General features: G+C 47.1%; 2 protein-coding genes across 7 annotated transcripts in view; one reads left to right on the top strand and one right to left on the bottom strand.

Moving 5' to 3' along the window:
- Positions 1–1,202: 1,202 nt before the first annotated feature.
- Isl2 (ISL LIM homeobox 2) lies at positions 1,203–6,051 on the top strand. Its single transcript, XM_027926219.2, has 6 exons — positions 1,203–1,260; positions 2,078–2,267; positions 2,552–2,814; positions 4,526–4,809; positions 5,387–5,554; positions 5,935–6,051. Exons 1-6 carry the CDS (start codon positions 1,203–1,205, stop codon positions 6,049–6,051), a joined length of 1,080 nt encoding a protein of 359 aa, XP_027782020.1.
- Positions 6,052–12,536: 6,485 nt separating this feature from the next.
- Positions 12,537–17,023, bottom strand: part of Scaper (S-phase cyclin A associated protein in the ER) — a 454,707-nt gene continuing 450,220 nt past the window's right edge. For all 6 annotated transcript variants that reach the window (XM_027925223.2, XM_071608497.1, XM_071608494.1 and 3 more), the window contains 2 exons: positions 15,393–15,444; positions 12,537–13,041 (listed from right to left, as the gene is read on the bottom strand). In XM_027925223.2, coding sequence (XP_027781024.2) covers positions 12,938–13,041; positions 15,393–15,444 — 156 coding nt within the window. In that variant the 3' untranslated portion in view covers positions 12,537–12,937. The remainder of the gene's footprint in view (positions 13,042–15,392; positions 15,445–17,023) is intronic.

Below are 17,023 nucleotides of genomic sequence, written 5' to 3'. Positions count from 1 at the left end.
ATTCTTCTTAGAATTCAGGGATTTTCTAAGGACTGATAAACCACTGTGTAGATAGTAAATTACTCCGCGAGCAATATTTTTTTCCTCTGCTTATTGATGTTGCAGTTGGTGTATGAAAAATCAGAGTTTGCAAAAATCACGTATTCTGGAAGTAGGACACACATTGGACCCCAGCCGTTTTCCTAGAAGGAGCTATGCAATTTGAGTGGGGAAAGAATAGGGGAGGTTTGATGTCAAATTGAAAACAAAGAAACAAAAAGCAAAAAGACAAGAAAAAAGAAGAAGAAAGAAAGCCAGGAGAAAAAGGAGGAGAAAAAGAACGAGAAGAAATAGGAGAAGCCACGAACGATGCAAGGATCAAATTAGGACCCGTCCCCAGAGTCTTTGGATTCTTCATTCTAGCGCTACCCACCTCCAACTTGTTTTTCTACAGGCAACTCGAGTGGTGAAGTCTCAAAAGAGTTGACACAAGTGGTCATTCCCTAACCCCTCTCTCTAGTTTGGATCCTGAGAACAAAAGCACACGAGAAAAGAAAGGTGACCAATTGGACGATGATGTTCACCTCCAAACGGTTCCCCTTTTCCCCAGGTCACTCGTCTCTACAGGGGATTTTTCTTCTTCTTCTTTTTTAATTTATAAAAGAAAGAAGCTTCTAAAGGAGAGTCGGACCCATCTATCACCAGGTATCCATCACCTTGCTGGGGCCGACTGGGGAAACCGCCCAGCAAGCCCAAGAGGAAGCTCAGAGCTGCAGCGACCGCAGAGCCAACTTGGCGCTGACGCAGGGTCCAGCTGGGATTGCCGGACCCGGGGCGGGAGACAAGATCCCTGTAGATTTGAGGGGAGGGGGCTGCGCTCCATTGTTCACTACGAGCCAATCAGGTTTGGCCTCTTCTTCCCAGCCAATCTCCCTTCACCCCCTCCTTCTACCCTAACCCACCCCGCCCATCAACCCCCCGGGTCCCCATCACCTCCCCCTCATCCCTAGCGATTCTGGGGAAGCTTGGTGACGCCACAGGTCCCGCCCTCAGCTCCGGCCCGGGGCGAGTGCGTGCTGACGTCATGCTGCGTGCGGGCCGGTGCGGAGTCGTTCCTTCAACTCCGCGGGGCAGGAGGAGTTAGTTAGCAAAGAACCGAGGCTGGGCGCACGACCCTCATCCTTCTGCCCCTGGTCGCACACTTTGCGCACATCTCTTTCTGCATGGTGGATATTATTTTTCATTATCCTTTTCTGGGTGCTATGGGGGATCATTCCAAGAGTAAGTCTTTCTCTCTGTGTGGGTGTGTATGAGTGTGCTTAATATGCAATATTTCTAATGCAGAAGAATGTTTAGTGGATTCTACAAGTGGCTTCTATTTGACAGGGTGCTTGAGGGGGAAAAAATAAAACGAGTGCATTTCTCCTATAGGACTGCTCATCCTTTGAAATCTGTTGTTTTGCTTTATAATTAAATACTGTTTCTCGAGCCAGATAGGCTGACCTCAGGGTGTGAATTCTGCTTCTGTTTTGCGCTAAGGCAATCCGATTTGATTTAGGGATGTGGGGTTTTTGTTTGTTTGTTTCCTTGTCTTTGGGTCTCTCAAAGCTGGAAAGATTTATCTCGCTTGATCTGAGATATTTAAATTAAGACATGTCAGAAGAATGAGCAGGGACTCCACTGAAAGCTGATGTGCCTCTGGTGGGATAGGAGGGAGTCGCAGTGAGTGGGAATGTGCTGGCGGAAATGCCGGGACATCACCGTTCAGTATTGATGTCGCGTCTCTGGTGCTGAACTATGTATTCACTCTCGTCTCACCCCAGAGCTTAGTTACAAGATATACTGATTCAACGACCGTGTTCAATGAATGTGATAGCGAAAGTATTTGGAGAGGGAGACGAAAAGCCTTCACAAAATCAGAATATTTTGTTTTTTCGTTTCCAATTTTCTGGACCATTAGAAAGCTCATCTTTTCCTTGCGCTCACAATTCTTGAAAGAGTGAAAGAACGAGCGGATTGGGTTGGGGCTGGAGTGGCCGAGGACGGCCGGGGTCCGGGCAGCCAGGCCTGACGCGGGCCCTGCGCCCTTCCCCGGCAGAGAAGCCCGGGACCGCCATGTGCGTGGGCTGCGGGAGTCAGATCCACGACCAGTTTATCCTTCGGGTGTCGCCCGACCTCGAGTGGCATGCCGCCTGCCTCAAGTGCGCTGAGTGCAGCCAGTACCTAGATGAGACGTGCACGTGCTTCGTGAGAGACGGGAAGACCTACTGCAAGCGGGACTACGTAAGGTGAGGCTGGAGGGAGTTCGGGATTCCGGTACCGCCTGCTAGGGCCGGGCCCAGGCCTGGGATGGCAACCCGCCCTCCTGCTCCCACCAGGCCCGGGAGACGGCTATCCCAACCCCGGCGCGTCGGCGCAACTCCGGGCCCAGGACCCCTGCGGGCAAGTCCCCCGCAGCCCCCAGTGAGCCACAGAGCATCTGGGGCGAGAGTCTCCCGGACCCCATAGCAGCGTGGGAGGTGAGGCCGGCTGCAGGCTCCACGCTGACGCAGCTGGTGTCTTGGGCCCCCAGGCTGTTCGGCATCAAGTGCGCCAAGTGCCAGGTGGGCTTCAGCAGCAGCGACCTGGTGATGCGGGCGCGGGACAGCGTGTACCACATAGAGTGCTTCCGCTGCTCCGTGTGCAGCCGCCAGCTGCTGCCTGGAGATGAGTTCTCGCTGAGGGAGCACGAACTGCTCTGCCGCGCAGATCACGGCCTCCTGCTTGAGCGCGCCGCGGCCGGCAGCCCGCGCAGCCCCGGTCCTCTCCCCGGAGCCCGCGGCCTGCATCTGCCAGGTAAGCCGTGCCCTCGGGCTGCGCCTCCCGCCTGCGTCGGTGTCAGTGGTGTGTGTGTGTGTGTGTGTGTGTGTGTGTGTGTGTGTAGGGTGCTATGCTCCTGACCTGAAGTGGTCAGTTCCGTGAGGTTCCATCTGCTGTGTCGGTTTTTCCGTATGAATGCGGAACTGTGTGCTGAGAGCCAGGCTGTGTGTTCGTCTGTGTCAGGCAGACATTGCATGTATGAATTTGGGGAATTGTGAATTGTGTTCTCCGTGACTGGGAATATGTGGGACACACTGCTAGGAGAAGCAGAAAGTGAATGCCAACAGGGGATTTTAAATGGTGCCTGTCGGAGGGACTTGTATTTGGAATTTCTTCCAGGAATATGTGTTATTGTCAGAAAGGAAAGATAGGTTTGCCTGGGGTGTGTATATGTAAGTAATACAGCTCCCAACTGGGAGCTGGGAAGGCACTCAGCCAGTCAGGAGCCCACCGAAGGCCAACCATCCAACAAAGAGGTTTCTGTAATTTGTATTTTGAGGCCCAATTTGATGCACAACTTAGTCAAGTGCTTCTTGGGGAGAGAGTATAAGGGCACAGCAGATTCCCTGTATCAAAGAAAGCCCTCACTAGGATATTCTGTGTCCTAATCAGGAGCTGCCTAGAAACGGGATATTAATGTAACCATAGGCAGGCCGAGAAAGTGAGAAAGCTTGGGACCCCAGCCTCAGGTAGTCGGTGGCATTATAGCACTGATATTTAGATCAAGCTGAGCCTCTGGGTGCTGTGTGGCTTTGCAACACTCCTCCCCTCCCTGGATCTCTATTTCCTCCCTATAGAAAGAGGAAATTGGGCTGGATGGGTTATTTGTAAATATTTATCTGGACCTAGAAATGCCTAGGGGAACATTAATCAATACAGCATGTATCCCTGAGTGTATAGACCAGGTTTGGATAGGACTGTGGTACAAAATGAAGCAGATATTGAGTGCAACCCTGTCTGGGATCTGGAAGGGGCTCCCCTTTGTTTGTGGCGGGCTGTCTGCTGCAGGCTGCAGGAATCGGGCTATTTCCCAGGAATTGGGAGAACCGGAGGCTAATTCGAGAGTGCCAGCGTTTTCCGCCCGCTGGGCCAGGGCAGTCTGGAGCCTTGGGAGAAGGGTCCTAGGGCTCAAAGGCCCCAAGGCAGGCAGGAAGGAACTGTGTAGGGCCCTAGAGGCCGGTACTTGCCCCAGGCCTGGTTTTTGAGACGCGTGGCGTAGGCCTGTCGGAATCGGCTCTGAAGGAGGAGGAAGGGCCCTCAGAGGCCCCCAGGAGTGGGAGATCATCCCTCCGTCCCAAAGTCGCGCCTCACCCCGGGTACGCTAGTTTCCCTTCTCCCGTCAGAGTCCCGGGCGCGCCTCCGGTCTCTTCCTCTGAAACTCCGACTTCTTTCGGAGGACTCTGCCAGTCCCTAAGGGGCCCTAGCGGCTCTCCTGGGGTCGGGTGAGTGGAGGAGGCATAACCTGGATAGTCACTATGGTCCCCAGCCCCGGGAGATCGCAGCAGGGCAACTCCACCTGGGAGCAAGGAAAAAGGGGGAAACGCAAAGTTCCTTTGAGAGAGGAACAATAAACGAAATAAAAGGGAAACGAAATCGGGCCCTGGAGGGCTCTGCCACCCGGAGGGTAGTCTTTGTGCGAGTAGGTGGCTGCCCTTCGTTCACCTCTCGCCCCACCCTGTCCTCGCAGACCCTGGGTCGGGCCGACAGCCCTCGCTGCGTCCACACGTGCACAAGCAGACGGAGAAGACGACCCGAGTTCGGACTGTGCTCAACGAGAAGCAGCTGCACACTCTGAGGACGTGCTACGCCGCCAACCCGCGGCCAGATGCGCTCATGAAGGAACAACTTGTGGAGATGACCGGCCTGAGCCCGCGGGTCATCCGCGTATGGTTCCAGAACAAGCGGTGCAAGGACAAGAAGAAATCCATTCTTATGAAGCAGCTGCAACAACAGCAGCACAATGACAAGACGGTGAGGGGCTGCGCCGCCAGAGGAATGGGTCGGGTGGGGCCTCGGTTCCCACCACAGTATCTGTGCCCTTTTATGGGCGGGCTCTGGGGAGATCAAAGGGGAACCGGACTCTCCAATAGCAGGTATTTGTACCATCAGAGCAAGACTTGCTTTGGGGTTTAAGGCTTCCTAATTATTTTGTCTAAGGTGGGGTGGTCTTGTCCCAGTAGCAGCCCAGAGTTTGGGGTCCTAGGTACAGTGAGGAACCCTGGTGTCAAGGGTGTGTGCATCGCCTGGAATTTGGTCTGGCGTGTTGTGTCTTTCAGCATGGCTCGGTTTGAACACATCTTCTGCATACCTAGGGAGGGATGGTAGCACTGGCTTCTTCCCTTGCTAGGTGGCTGGCTCCCAGCACTGACTGGTTGAAAATTTCGGGCCTCTGGTTCTTTCCAGTGGAAAGTAGGGCTCTTCCGCTTTCAGTAGGGTGTGCGCTTCTCCCCAAACCAGTGCAGGCCTAAAATCCTGAAGCTCCGTTTCCAAAGGTGGCGTAAAAGGCGAGCCTTAGCTTGAGCGCCCAGTGTCTTTTGCTTGTCTGCAGAGCCTGCAGGGACTTACCGGGACGCCCCTGGTGGCGGGCAGTCCCATTCGCCACGAGAGCGCGGTGCAGGGCAGCGCAGTTGAGGTGCAGACCTACCAGCCTCCATGGAAAGCACTCAGCGAGTTCGCACTTCAGAGTGACCTGGACCAACCAGCCTTCCAGCAGCTGGTGAGGCTCTGCGCTACCGCCCCGACCTCCGGACTCTCGGGGTGGGAATTTAGCCTTTTAGCTGTAGAGGGAAGGGGGCTACCAATGGGACGAGGGGCTGGCAATGGGAAGAGTGCAGCGGGTCTTGCAGTCTCACCTAGCCCACAACACGCTCTCACCCAGGACTCCTTGGATTTAAGCGTACACAGGACAGACGGCAGCACCCCGCATCCCTGTCCTGGTCCCTCTGCGTGCTGCAGGGGACCTGCTTTTCCCTCCGCCGGGCTTGCTCTCAGCTGGCGGCCATCCCCTAGGGGCATTCCGTGACACAGAGAGCAAGGCTCGGAGGGCCAGCTCCGGTGTGGTTCACCTGCTTCTTCCTGATGTCTCCACCACCCCAGGTCTCCTTCTCCGAGTCCGGTTCCTTAGGCAACTCCTCTGGCAGCGACGTGACCTCCCTGTCCTCGCAGCTCCCGGACACCCCCAACAGTATGGTGCCGAGTCCCGTGGAGACGTGAGGGGGGACCCCTCCCTGCCAGCCCGTGGACCTCGCATGCTCCCTGCATGAGAATCACCCATGCTCAGGCCATTCCAGCTCCGAAAATTCTCTCGCCTTTGTAATTATTATTATTTAAAGAGAGAAGACCGAGAAAAAACGGTCAGGACAGCCAAAAGCGCCAGGACGCAACCTGCTTTCACCAAGACTGGAGACCCCTGCTCCGAGGACTTTTATTTTTTTCCAAACCGGAATATGGGATTTACTAGGGTTAGCTCTGCCCTCTCCTCTCCCGCGCTCCACTCCACCACCCACATAACCACCTCGGCGTGGAGAACATGCAGGGCTCTTCCCGGGCCGGGCAGGCTCCTGCCCCAAATCTGCCCAAGTGCTGCCCAGCGGCTTCGCCTGGGGTTTTGCGGGGAAGAGGACAGGGATAACCCAAAGGAACAGACACTCAATCCCCAAAGCGCATGATTGCTGGGAAAAAGTAAAAACAAGACTTTCCTTTAAAATGTTTAAATTATCAGTCGACGGAGGACAGAGTTGTGTGAGCCTTTGCCGAACAAACAAACGTAAGTTATTGTTATTTATTGTAAGAACATCCAGTTCATAGTGGGACGAATATTTTGATCTTAATAAAAAATAATCCAATGCCTAGACGCTCCTGTGTGCTGTTGGCGCAGCGGGAGGCTGGACCAATGCAGGTTCTAGGGTTCGTCTGCGTTCCACACCCGGCTCCAGGGCTCACTCCCTGGCTTCGCACGTCGCTGGCCAACGAGCTCCCGCTCCCAGCGGGCCGGGCCTGGCGGGGATTGGACGTCACGCGGGGGCGGGGCCGTGCGTCTGGAGCTGCGTGCGAGCACCGAGGCCCTTCCGGAAGCCGGCGTGCGCTCGCTGCCTGCCGCCTCTGGGGGCCTCGCGGAGGAGGTACGCGGGCACGTGAGGCCACCTTGTTTGGGCCCCTCTGCACGCCCCTGGCGGCTTCGCGACCTACTGCTTTCTAAGCAAGCTCAGGCTTTCGAGGGCGAGTCTCATTTCCTCTCAGCCACATCTCAATCCCGTGCCTCCCCAGCCCTAAAGCTGACTGCGCCTGGGCGCCCTCTGAGGCTGGGGCTTCGGGTTTTCGCTGCACTCTAGGCCTGCAGCAGTCGGGTCCTCTTGCCACTTATTTTCCCAGGGAAGGCTGGAAGCCCTGGACGCGTTGCCCAGCAGCTCTGGCCCTGCCGCCAAGCATCATCGAGGCCGGCCCGTGGGCCCGGGGTGACCAGGGGGCCCGACCCCGGCCAGATCCGCCGGTCACGATGCCCGGTCCTCCGTGCTGTCCCAAAGTGGATGCGCGACGTGATCAATCTCGCTGCATTTATTAATTCCCCAGTCTAGACAGAGGAGAGGGCCGGGCGGCGGCTCCTTATCTGCATTTGGCATCACCTGCAAGCGATACACTGAAGGAGCCACAACAAGCCCCCTCTAGGATGGCTGCTGCCGGGGAAAATAAGTCCACCCAGAACCAGTCTGGCGTGTCCTTGGTTTATTTTCTTTCCAGATCCGAAATGGAGGGGGTAGGAGATGGCCCGGGTGGGAGGGGGCTGGGAATGGCCCCTGGATATGCCTTGCCCAGGTCACTTGGTGTGACATTTCAAACCCTTGCGACTTGTTTTCTTGAAAACTGACTTTCGTGATCGCAGGAAATAACCTAGAGATACTGAATCTCCAGCAGGCCCCCGGGCAAGCACACACACAAAAAACGGTAGGCTCAGGTTTTACCCTTTACAAATATTTAACCCTTTGGCAGCCTAGGACAGTTCTTTCCGGAGACCAGCCCTCACTTGATGGACTCAGGCAGTTGCCAGACTACCTACCAGCCAGTATCTCTGGCGTTGAGTTTCCATTTCCTTGTCCATAGAGTTAAATGACGCACAGTGCCTCCTTCTTTGTACAGGGGTTGTTGTGAAAGAGGGCCACGCCCTAACTAAATGGTGGACAGTTGCCATCCTAGCTTAGGTAAAAGCTAGTAAGGAAAAATGTGCCTAAGGGGCAGCTGCAGTCGCTGGATAGAGAGGAATAGGTGCCTTGTGTTAGAGAACCTTAAATTTAAGTGTGCCTGGCCAGAGGCCACTGTGGGTTTTTCAGCAGAACTTTTGGCAGGATGCCTTCACACATACTCATCCACTCCCCACTCCCAGCCCAAATGGAGATGGAAGGCTTGCTGGCAATTATTGAAAGAAAATGGGAAGAGGTGGGAAAATTGAGCCACCTTTATATCTTATTTCCTGAAAGCCAAGGTGATGCTAGCACAAATATTAAAAAGAACATACCCCTTCTTTGGGATTTAGGAAATAGTGCTGCAAACTTAGAGATAAGGGAAGAGATATGCAGGGTTAATGAGGAACAGCTTTACCTCTCAAGTGCCCAGAAACGGTTTTAATAATCAGGGTTAGGTTCTTTGAGGCTTCATTCCTTTAACTTAGACCATTCCATCCCATGCAGAAATACAGATTTCTTCTTTAACCTCCTGACCGGCTATTGGACCAGGGACTAAACTTCCAATAAATCTTGCTTTTGAAAACTTTTGATTTATTGGGTTTTCTTTTTTCTTAAAAAGGAAACAACAGGTTATTGAATAAAGAATTTCATTAGTCATTGTTAATTAGCTCTGAATTTTGCTTTTGACAGGCTGCAGTATTTTAATGCTGTGAATTGAAATAGCTACCTATTTAATTTCAATTATCTTTTCTCTCATCATCCATAGATCATAAACCTAATTCCTCTTTACAATACTTATATGAGATTTTTTTCAAATATTGGGAAATTACCCAGTTAAAGTGGTTACTGCATATTAAGATGCCTGTATCTCTCTATATTACTGTGTCAAACATCATAAACTTTTTCTCTTGTTACTAGCCACCCAAAGGGTGCATTGTTTTCTTTGCTGGTTTCCAGGAAAAGGGTTCATTCTATAGCCTTCTTACAACGGTTTCCTGGTGAGGTGTCAGAGATCTATGGTTGGTTAGTTACCTCAATAAATATCAGTTTTACTGGTTCCCAGATCATCTTTAAACATCCTCTGTAATACAGTAGGGATTTCCCGGTAAATTAAATTACCTGTAACAATTACAAGTGTTGTATTTTATGCTAACTGAACTTTTAACATGAGATACCCACTTGAGTAGTAAAAATTCAAGAAGAGACCATAGATGGAAAATTGGAGTGAGTTATTTAACTAGAAATATTTCAGAATAAGATTTTCTCAGAAGATTTATCTAATAATTTGAGTAGCTCTATGAAATTGAGGCAGAAAAGGGATTCCCAGAGATGGAAAAGTTTATGGCACACAATTTAATACATATTGAAAGACTGCATAATTCTGGGAAATTCAGTCCCTGTGGCAGTATTCCCAATGAACTTTAATATTTAATGTGTGTGGAACAGAAATCAGCCTTTCAGTTTTGAATATAGAATATTGTAAAGCTCGATTTTGTCAGAGCTGCAAAGACGGTTTAAATAAGGCATTGTTTAAGATTGGTCATTAGAAAATTTGAGATTCTGCCTCTGCTGCCTAGGGAAGGGTTTAAACTGCCACATATTTAGTAAGCCTGTTTTCCCATGTGAGTGTTCACCAAAAGACAGCAAGAAAATTAGTTGAATAGCACCATGCTAGAAAGAGAAAACAATGGATGAATAATTATTTGCAGAGAAGTAAATTCCCAATGGAGTTGTGATAAAAGCAGGAAATTCAGAGTTTATTAAGCTGATGGAGGGAAGATTAGAGGCTTTTAAATGTGGGTCTGATTGATGTAAAGTTAAACTTTGTTGAAAATACTGAGATGAAGTGCAATAATGAGGATTGTTTGACCAATTATAGAGTAGCACCTTGTTGATGGAGACTGTGCATAGAAGAAGATGCAGATAAATAGAGCTAGATTGAGTATAGTAATGGCAGCAGGAAAGGGCATAAGAAAATAACTCCATTGAGATCCAGATGTGGGGAGTGGGGAGCAGCTCAAATTATAAAGCACTTGGGGCCCCAGCATCAAAGTTTCCAGAGAGGCGGGAGTGCTTGGTGAGTGCAGCTTTGGGCCACAGGGAGAGTGGGTCAGGGAGTGAACAGAGAGAGGAGCAGGAAGGTTGAGAGTTTCCTGGAAGCAGGATATTTGAGTGAAGGTGCGGTTTGAAGATTGGAGACCCCAGGGCTGGGTGGCGAGAGAGGAGAAGCAGAAAGGGAAGGGAAAGAATAGGGAGAGTGAGGAGTGATTTCCCAGATTGAGACTTGAGACTTCCCAAGAGCATGGCAATGAGACTTGGAAGACATGACCCAGGTGTTTTTCCCAGCTGCTCTGGGGAAGGTAGAAGGTGTCTAGGGGAGGAGAAGGTGAGGACCTAGGTCAACGAGGGCCGGTTCGGGATTCGAGGTCACAGCTCTCACTACTGCCAGTAACTGCAGGGAGGGAGAGGCTCCGGAACCAGGCAGGAAGCGGCAGCTCTAACATCCTGGTGTGTGTGTGTGTGTGTGTGTGTGTGTGTGTGCGCGTGTGTGCCTGTTTGTGTGTGTGTGTGTGGGGGGGTGGGGGTGGGAGGACAAGCCCTGCTGAGCTCCGGGAGAAGCGAGTTGCCGTCCAGAGCAGGAAATTCGGTTGGGCAACTGCGTTGAGCGTTCAAATGTTGCTGCTCCCCAGAGCCTCGGGCAGCTTTTTCCGATTTGACTCAAATTCTGGGCTCTAAAGCCCCAACAAAGTTGTTGCTTTTGCCTCAGTTGTACCCAGTTCGACCAACTTTCCAGGCTGGGTGGATCCAGCAGAGATCTTTCGCCTTGGCCCAGTGTTATTCGCCTGTGACCCCCGAGCCTCGGGAGATCCCGGAGGCGGTCCCTGTCCCAGGAGAAATCCTGTGGTGGCACCGGCAAATTGGAACAAGATGTGCCCGCATTCACCTGGGCGTCGCGCTCTTCCATCTCGGGAGAGTTTAGAAGTCATAAACCCCGGGGGAGTTGGAGCTTAAATCCCGCTGGCTCGTCCCCGCGCACATTGAAGAAGGGAATTGGAGACCTCCTGAAACTCGGAGACGGGAGGCACCAAGGAGCCCTATTAGGGTCCCCGCTGGGTGGGGCCAGGGTTTCTCTCTCAAACCCTCGCCCCCTCCAGGACGAGGGGCAAGGAGAGCATTCAATTAAATGTTGAATTGTGAATTCTGGTATGGTTTCTGGGAGGTTAATCACAGCTGTCTCAATTATTTATGGCTTTTTGGCAAATTTCCCGCCAGATAAGAAGTATATTCTGTTGGGGAGCGTCTTGCAGGAAATCTTATAAATACTTGATGATTCATTTCAGCTACAAGGATCCCGTGCCCACGCCCGAGAGCGCTGGGCCGGCGGGATTCGGAAACTCTTCTCCAGGTAGGGAAGCCGGCGGCGGCTGGGGGTCTGGGAAGAAGCCTTCGGCGACACCTGCCTCCGCCCCCTCTGCCGCGCTAGAGCTGGAGAATGCCGGGGTCTGGCCTCGGCCTCCGGGTGCTCGGCGCTCGGTCCTGCCGCGCGGCGAGAGGCTTTTCTGAGCGCCCCCCGACTGGCGGCGGCAGTCCTGGGACCCGCGCTCCGCGGCTGTGGCGCCACCCAAGTGGAGGGGCCTCTCGAGGGCCAGGATTTGGCACTGACGCCCCCGACCTGGAGTCGAAACTTGCGGGCTGGTGGCCCAGACTAGGTCAAGGCCCTGAAAACGAGAGGGTCCTGCGGCGGCGGCGGAGCCCCCAGAGCACGGGCAGGACTTGCCTCCCCGCCCCCGCTTTTAAAAAATTGGACCTCTTTATTTTCTCTGGATTTATAAAGTAAAAACAGCGTATTCATAACTTGGCAGATCTCTGAGGGTCCACAAAGAAGTGTCTTGAATATTAAGTAGGTAAGCTTGCTTCTAAAAAAGGTAAAATTTATGTATTTTCAAGCCCGACTCCCCCGCCCCCCCAATAGTCTTGCGTTTAATCGTTTTTTTTTTTTTTTGATCAATTTTTCTCAACGAGATTTTTTTTCTTGGTAATGTTTGATTCTTATCTGACAGAAATTATTGCTCACGTCACTCAACGAAGGCTTAGCACTGACCAGTGGCTTTATGTGGAGAAACGAAGAGAACGCATAGGAAAAGGTCAGCACCTCCCAGGTGCAGCCGTGAGCGGGGCATAGTAGTATAAAACTTATTCAGTGCCATTGTGACCCTCTGTTTTACTTCTGCTTCGGTGTGGCTTCACTTCACAGTTACTTGAGAAAATACTCAAGGGTGATTGATGCTTTCAGGTCACTAAATTTTATTCAGAATAATTTCAGTTAAGCAATACTAACCGAGATCTTCGGTATTTTCTGCCAGAAAAGCTTGGGCAGACCAATTAATACAACGCTCCGAATTCACTTCAAATACACCCCAAACAATGCAAGTAGAATGTAAAAGTTGTAAACATCTTTGCTCTGAACCTTAAAAAGGAAAATTTAGAGCTGGTAAACTTTGATTAAATCTTTAAGATAACTTAGGAGCTGGAATTAACACTTTTATTTCAAATTTGTATTTTCTTAACACAAAAAGTCAACACTGAAAACAGAATAAGTTATTTTATTACAAGAACAAAACTGACTTGCTAATTTTGTATCTAATTTTGCCCATATTACAAATGCAAATTATGTATTATCATAGGATGGAAGTTAAACACACTCCAAAATATTGTGTATAAATGAAATAAACTTGCAAAAATTAGGAAGAATATTAAAGTATCTACAGTTATTATAAATAGTGCAAAGTATATACCATATCTACACTGTAGGGGGAGAGTATAAACACATGAGAAGGAGTTTTTTAAGGAACAGTTAGAACGTTTGTTTGAACAATTTAAAATATTAACAAGGTACTCAAACACAGAACCAAACAAAACATTTATTTTTTCTCTTTTTTCAAGAAAAACTGTCGAGCTTCTTCCCAGGCCTGCTGAGGAAATCTGTTAGCCAGCTCAAGATAGTCTTGGGAACCAAGACATTTTCCTGATAGGGAGAGAAAAAGATTAAATTAAATTAAGATAAAATTAAAAGAGATTAAATTAAAAAGATTTCTTTGCAGTTTAAGAAATTAGACCTATTTTAATGAGTACAACACAGAAATCACTTCAAATAAACCATTATACATTTTATGTGAATAAAGCGACTGATCAATCTCTATACCCACCTATCTACAGTATAAAATATATTTTAACTACAGTCCAGTTTGTGCTTCCAGAATATTGAGACATTAACCCATATGTAAAACACTATGGAAAAATTTGGTTTTGGACTCCAGAATTAAGAAAATAACTATGGAAAGTAAGTACATGAATGAAATAAAATTTCATATATTCTATCTTTAAATTAGTCTTGAAAGGGCAAATCTGCATATAAATGGTTGATTTATTTTTTTATTTTTTATTTTGGTACTGGGAAGAGAACCCAGGGACTCATACATGCTAGGCAAGAGCTCACACCCCCAGCCCAAATGATAATATTTGTTTAAAAAAAAAACCATGAATTTAGTTTAATATAAGTTTAAAATTGTCCAAATTTGGAATTCAATTGCCTACCTAACAGAGAAGAGGGAATGGTTAAGAGCCTCACTGGCCAGCGATATAGGTAAAGCAAATAATCTCACAGCCAGGCAGTGGGCATTTGAAAGCTAAATGCTTTCTCGGCATTGAGAATGTGGAGCTCCCAGGAATTGCTTTTATACTCAGAGTTTTATCTGTGCAATGAACTCAAAATGTCTTTAAGCAAAAAGAGAACAGATGTTCTGTCCATGATACAAACTAGATAGGTGGAAGAAATTTTGTTTTAATCAAGTAAGCATAATATGAGCTGTCGTTAAGGTAGTGTTGACTCTTTCAGAAGAAAGCATAGACCAACTGCTTATTTGCTGTTCTGTGAGTCAAGTCTGCTGTAACTGGGGAAAGCATGAATAATCAGGGAAGATGGTCCTTTGGAAAAGAAAGAAGGCCAAGACTTCCATAGTTCTCAGCCCACTAAGCAGATGGAGGCAGCTCCTGGGAACTGCACTTTCCAGATATGCTACAAATGGTGATTCATCTTTTTTGGGCAGGCGAAAAAGTAAGAAAAGAATATTTATATGTCTTACTGGCAAATAAATAAATAAATAAATAAATAAAAATTCTGTACGATCAAAAATAGCTTTATTAGAGGACTTTTCTAAGTATTTTCATATATTCAAAAATTTAAAAATTGTTTTGTAAGAAATAGTAAGAAGTTATACAGATTTTTCCCAATAGCTTTAAAAAAAAAAAAGGCTGTGACTGAGTCAGGGCAGAACTGAACTTGCACACTAATTCCGGCTTAGGCAAATGGTACTGATTATAATGTTGACTTGCATTTCTGAAGAGCTGCATAGCTTTCTGTTTACTTTACTGAGTACCTGAGTCAACAACACATGGCATTTTTTCCTAATATTGTAACAGCTTTAGTTATATTTTCTCCTATGTACATTACAATACCTGCCCACTGTAGATGACGTGTGTGTGTGCGCGCGCGCGCGCACGCACGTGTATGTGACAGAGCTCAAGGTTTCTCTAAGGGATTCTGAGTGGACACTTCAGAGGGTGCTATTGGGACGCAGACATCTGAATGAACACTTTAAATATTGTCAAACTAATGGAAGAATTGGTGAAAATCTTGACTAGGGTTCTTATTGACTGGAGATGCTACTGTGACAGCCAAAGACCAAATTGTATTTATCAATTACAGTCTGGGTGACAGAATATTTAAAAATAAAAAATGCAGTTTAAAATTCTAAAACTTTGACTCTGGTCACAGGAAACTCTCAGTGAGAACACAGGGGGAAAAAAGTGCATAAATCTTTGGCCCTTGAATACTGCTAATTTAATGGCTTTTCTCCAGGGAAAACAATAGTTGTCCATTAAAAAGTCCAAGTACTTGAATTTAGGGGGGAAATATGGGCTCCTATCATTAATAACTTTATTCTTAACATGGGTAGAGAACCAAACCTATGTAATTCCAGCATTCATGTGAACAGTATAGGCCAATGTTAATGATATGATTATCTTCTGTATTACAAAGTGGCTCTTTAGTGATTATTTACCATTTAGTATATTTGCCTGAGGTAAGAACACAACGATGTTTTGTGCTTTTCTTTTACTTCCATAGATTTCTCTGCACATTATACTGCCCTTGGGTTTTATGACAAAATTGATTTCTTTACTCAGAGAAATATTTGGTATGTAAACCTCAAGTATTTAAGGTGAGGTACTAAATTAAAATTTTTTTTTTAACAATTCCAGAAAAGAGGGTGCAAACATGTTCTTTTGGCTAACACATGAAATTTAGTTTCAACATACCTTTGGGCTGGTAAAACTGGTTATCTGTCTGACCTGGAGCCTGTGCAAAATCCTGTGTGAAAAGAGAAGTGTTTTTATACAAAAACCTTGAGTAGAGAGTTTCATTAAGGTAGGTTTAAATATACTTCTGATTCATGCAACCACTTTCACATGCATAATCTGGAACCCAAACATAAAGGCTAAAGAAAGTGATGTTACATAGTCCAGGTTCTCATAAATTTTAACCAAATAGTGATGACTTAAATCTTGTTAAATGCTACCAGGAGCCAGGTTGTTGCTTACTTTGGAAACTACAACTTTATACCTAGTAAACCTAAAATTTAAGCCAAAATTACCATTTTAAGCTACTGACTGATTTTTAAAGACTCTTTTTAAAAAGTACAAATATAGCTGGGTGTGGGTGTGCAAACCTGTAATCTCAGATACTCAGGAGGCTCAGGCTGGAGGACTGAAAGTTTGAGGTCAATATCAGCAACTTAGTGAATCTCCATCTCAAAATAAAAAAATAAAAAGGACTGGTAAGGTAGCTCAGTGGTTGAGCGCTGCAGGTTCAATCCCCAGTAATACAAAAAACAAAAACAAACAAAAAAACCCAAAAACCAACCAACCAACAAAAACAAATATAACAACACTTATAGATGTTCTGCAGCTTTTTTTTTGTTTTTCAAGTTATGGGGATTGAACCTAGGATCCAATCAATGCACGCTGGGCAAGTAGTCTATCACTGAGCTAAATCTCTTACCAACTTAAGCTTTTTGTTTTGAGGCAGGGCCTCACAAAGTTGCTTAGGCTGGCCTCAAATGTGATCCTCCTGCCTCAGCCTTTCTAGTAGCTGGATTATAGGTATGTGCAACTGTGCTTGGCTTCAGCTAAATATTAAAGTCTGGTATTTTTACTTTTAGATAGAAAGTGAATAATGTAGATTGCAATATGTAAATCTTCTGAAATCTGCAATAAAGCATCAGCTCCTATTTTTTTTTTTTTAGTTGTCAATGGACCTTTATTTTATTTATTTATATGTGGTGCTGAGAATCGAACCCAGTGCCTCACACATGGTAGGCAAGTGCTCTACCATTGAGCTACAACCCCAGCCCCTGAAGAACCATTTTATAAACTACAATCCAATGTACTGTCATTCTCCTGAATATATTTATAGAAAAAAACTTGATTTAACTTCACTAGTTTAATATGATATACAAATAAGCAATATGTGAAATTTTTATAGATCTGCAAAAATTTTATGTTAAATATGGATTTTTTGGAATAGAGAAAAGGATATTTAGAAGTACTTTGTAATCAATATCATATAAAATAGGAAAAACACATGACCTTTATTTTAGATTCTGATATCATTTGTACTTTTATAAGTTGTTTTTTAAGCACTTAAAAGTGTGAGTGGCACAGGTGGCACAGATGCACAACTGTCTTTCTTCAATATCACTTTTTGGTTGAGGCTTCTGTTTTCATGCCAGGAGAAGCCGCATATCACCTTCTTGCAGTCCCTGGCCCTGTTCCCACCTTACTGTTCTCTATAGCACTTACCATCATTGACATACTATGTGTTTGTTTGTTAGTTCATTTATTTATTTATATTCAAAGTAATATCTTTGAAGAGAGGAGCTTTAATTTTT

This window comes from Marmota flaviventris, chromosome 2 (assembly GCF_047511675.1).
Source record: "Marmota flaviventris isolate mMarFla1 chromosome 2, mMarFla1.hap1, whole genome shotgun sequence".
Classification (NCBI taxonomy): Eukaryota; Metazoa; Chordata; class Mammalia; order Rodentia; family Sciuridae; genus Marmota; species Marmota flaviventris.
Note: the sequence above shows the minus strand (reverse complement) of the source record. Positions and strands in the feature narration are given on the sequence as shown.

Excerpts from the sequence above, each read along its gene's own strand:
- Isl2 (XM_027926219.2), top strand. The coding sequence starts at position 1,203 with ATGGTGGATATTATTTTTCATTATCCTTTTCTGGGTGCTATGGGGGAT. Across the intron at positions 1,261-2,077 it reads TATGGGGGATCATTCCAAGA|AGAAGCCCGGGACCGCCATG; the intron begins GTAAGTCTTTCT and ends CTTCCCCGGCAG. Across the intron at positions 2,815-4,525 it reads CCGCGGCCTGCATCTGCCAG|ACCCTGGGTCGGGCCGACAG; the intron begins GTAAGCCGTGCC and ends CTGTCCTCGCAG.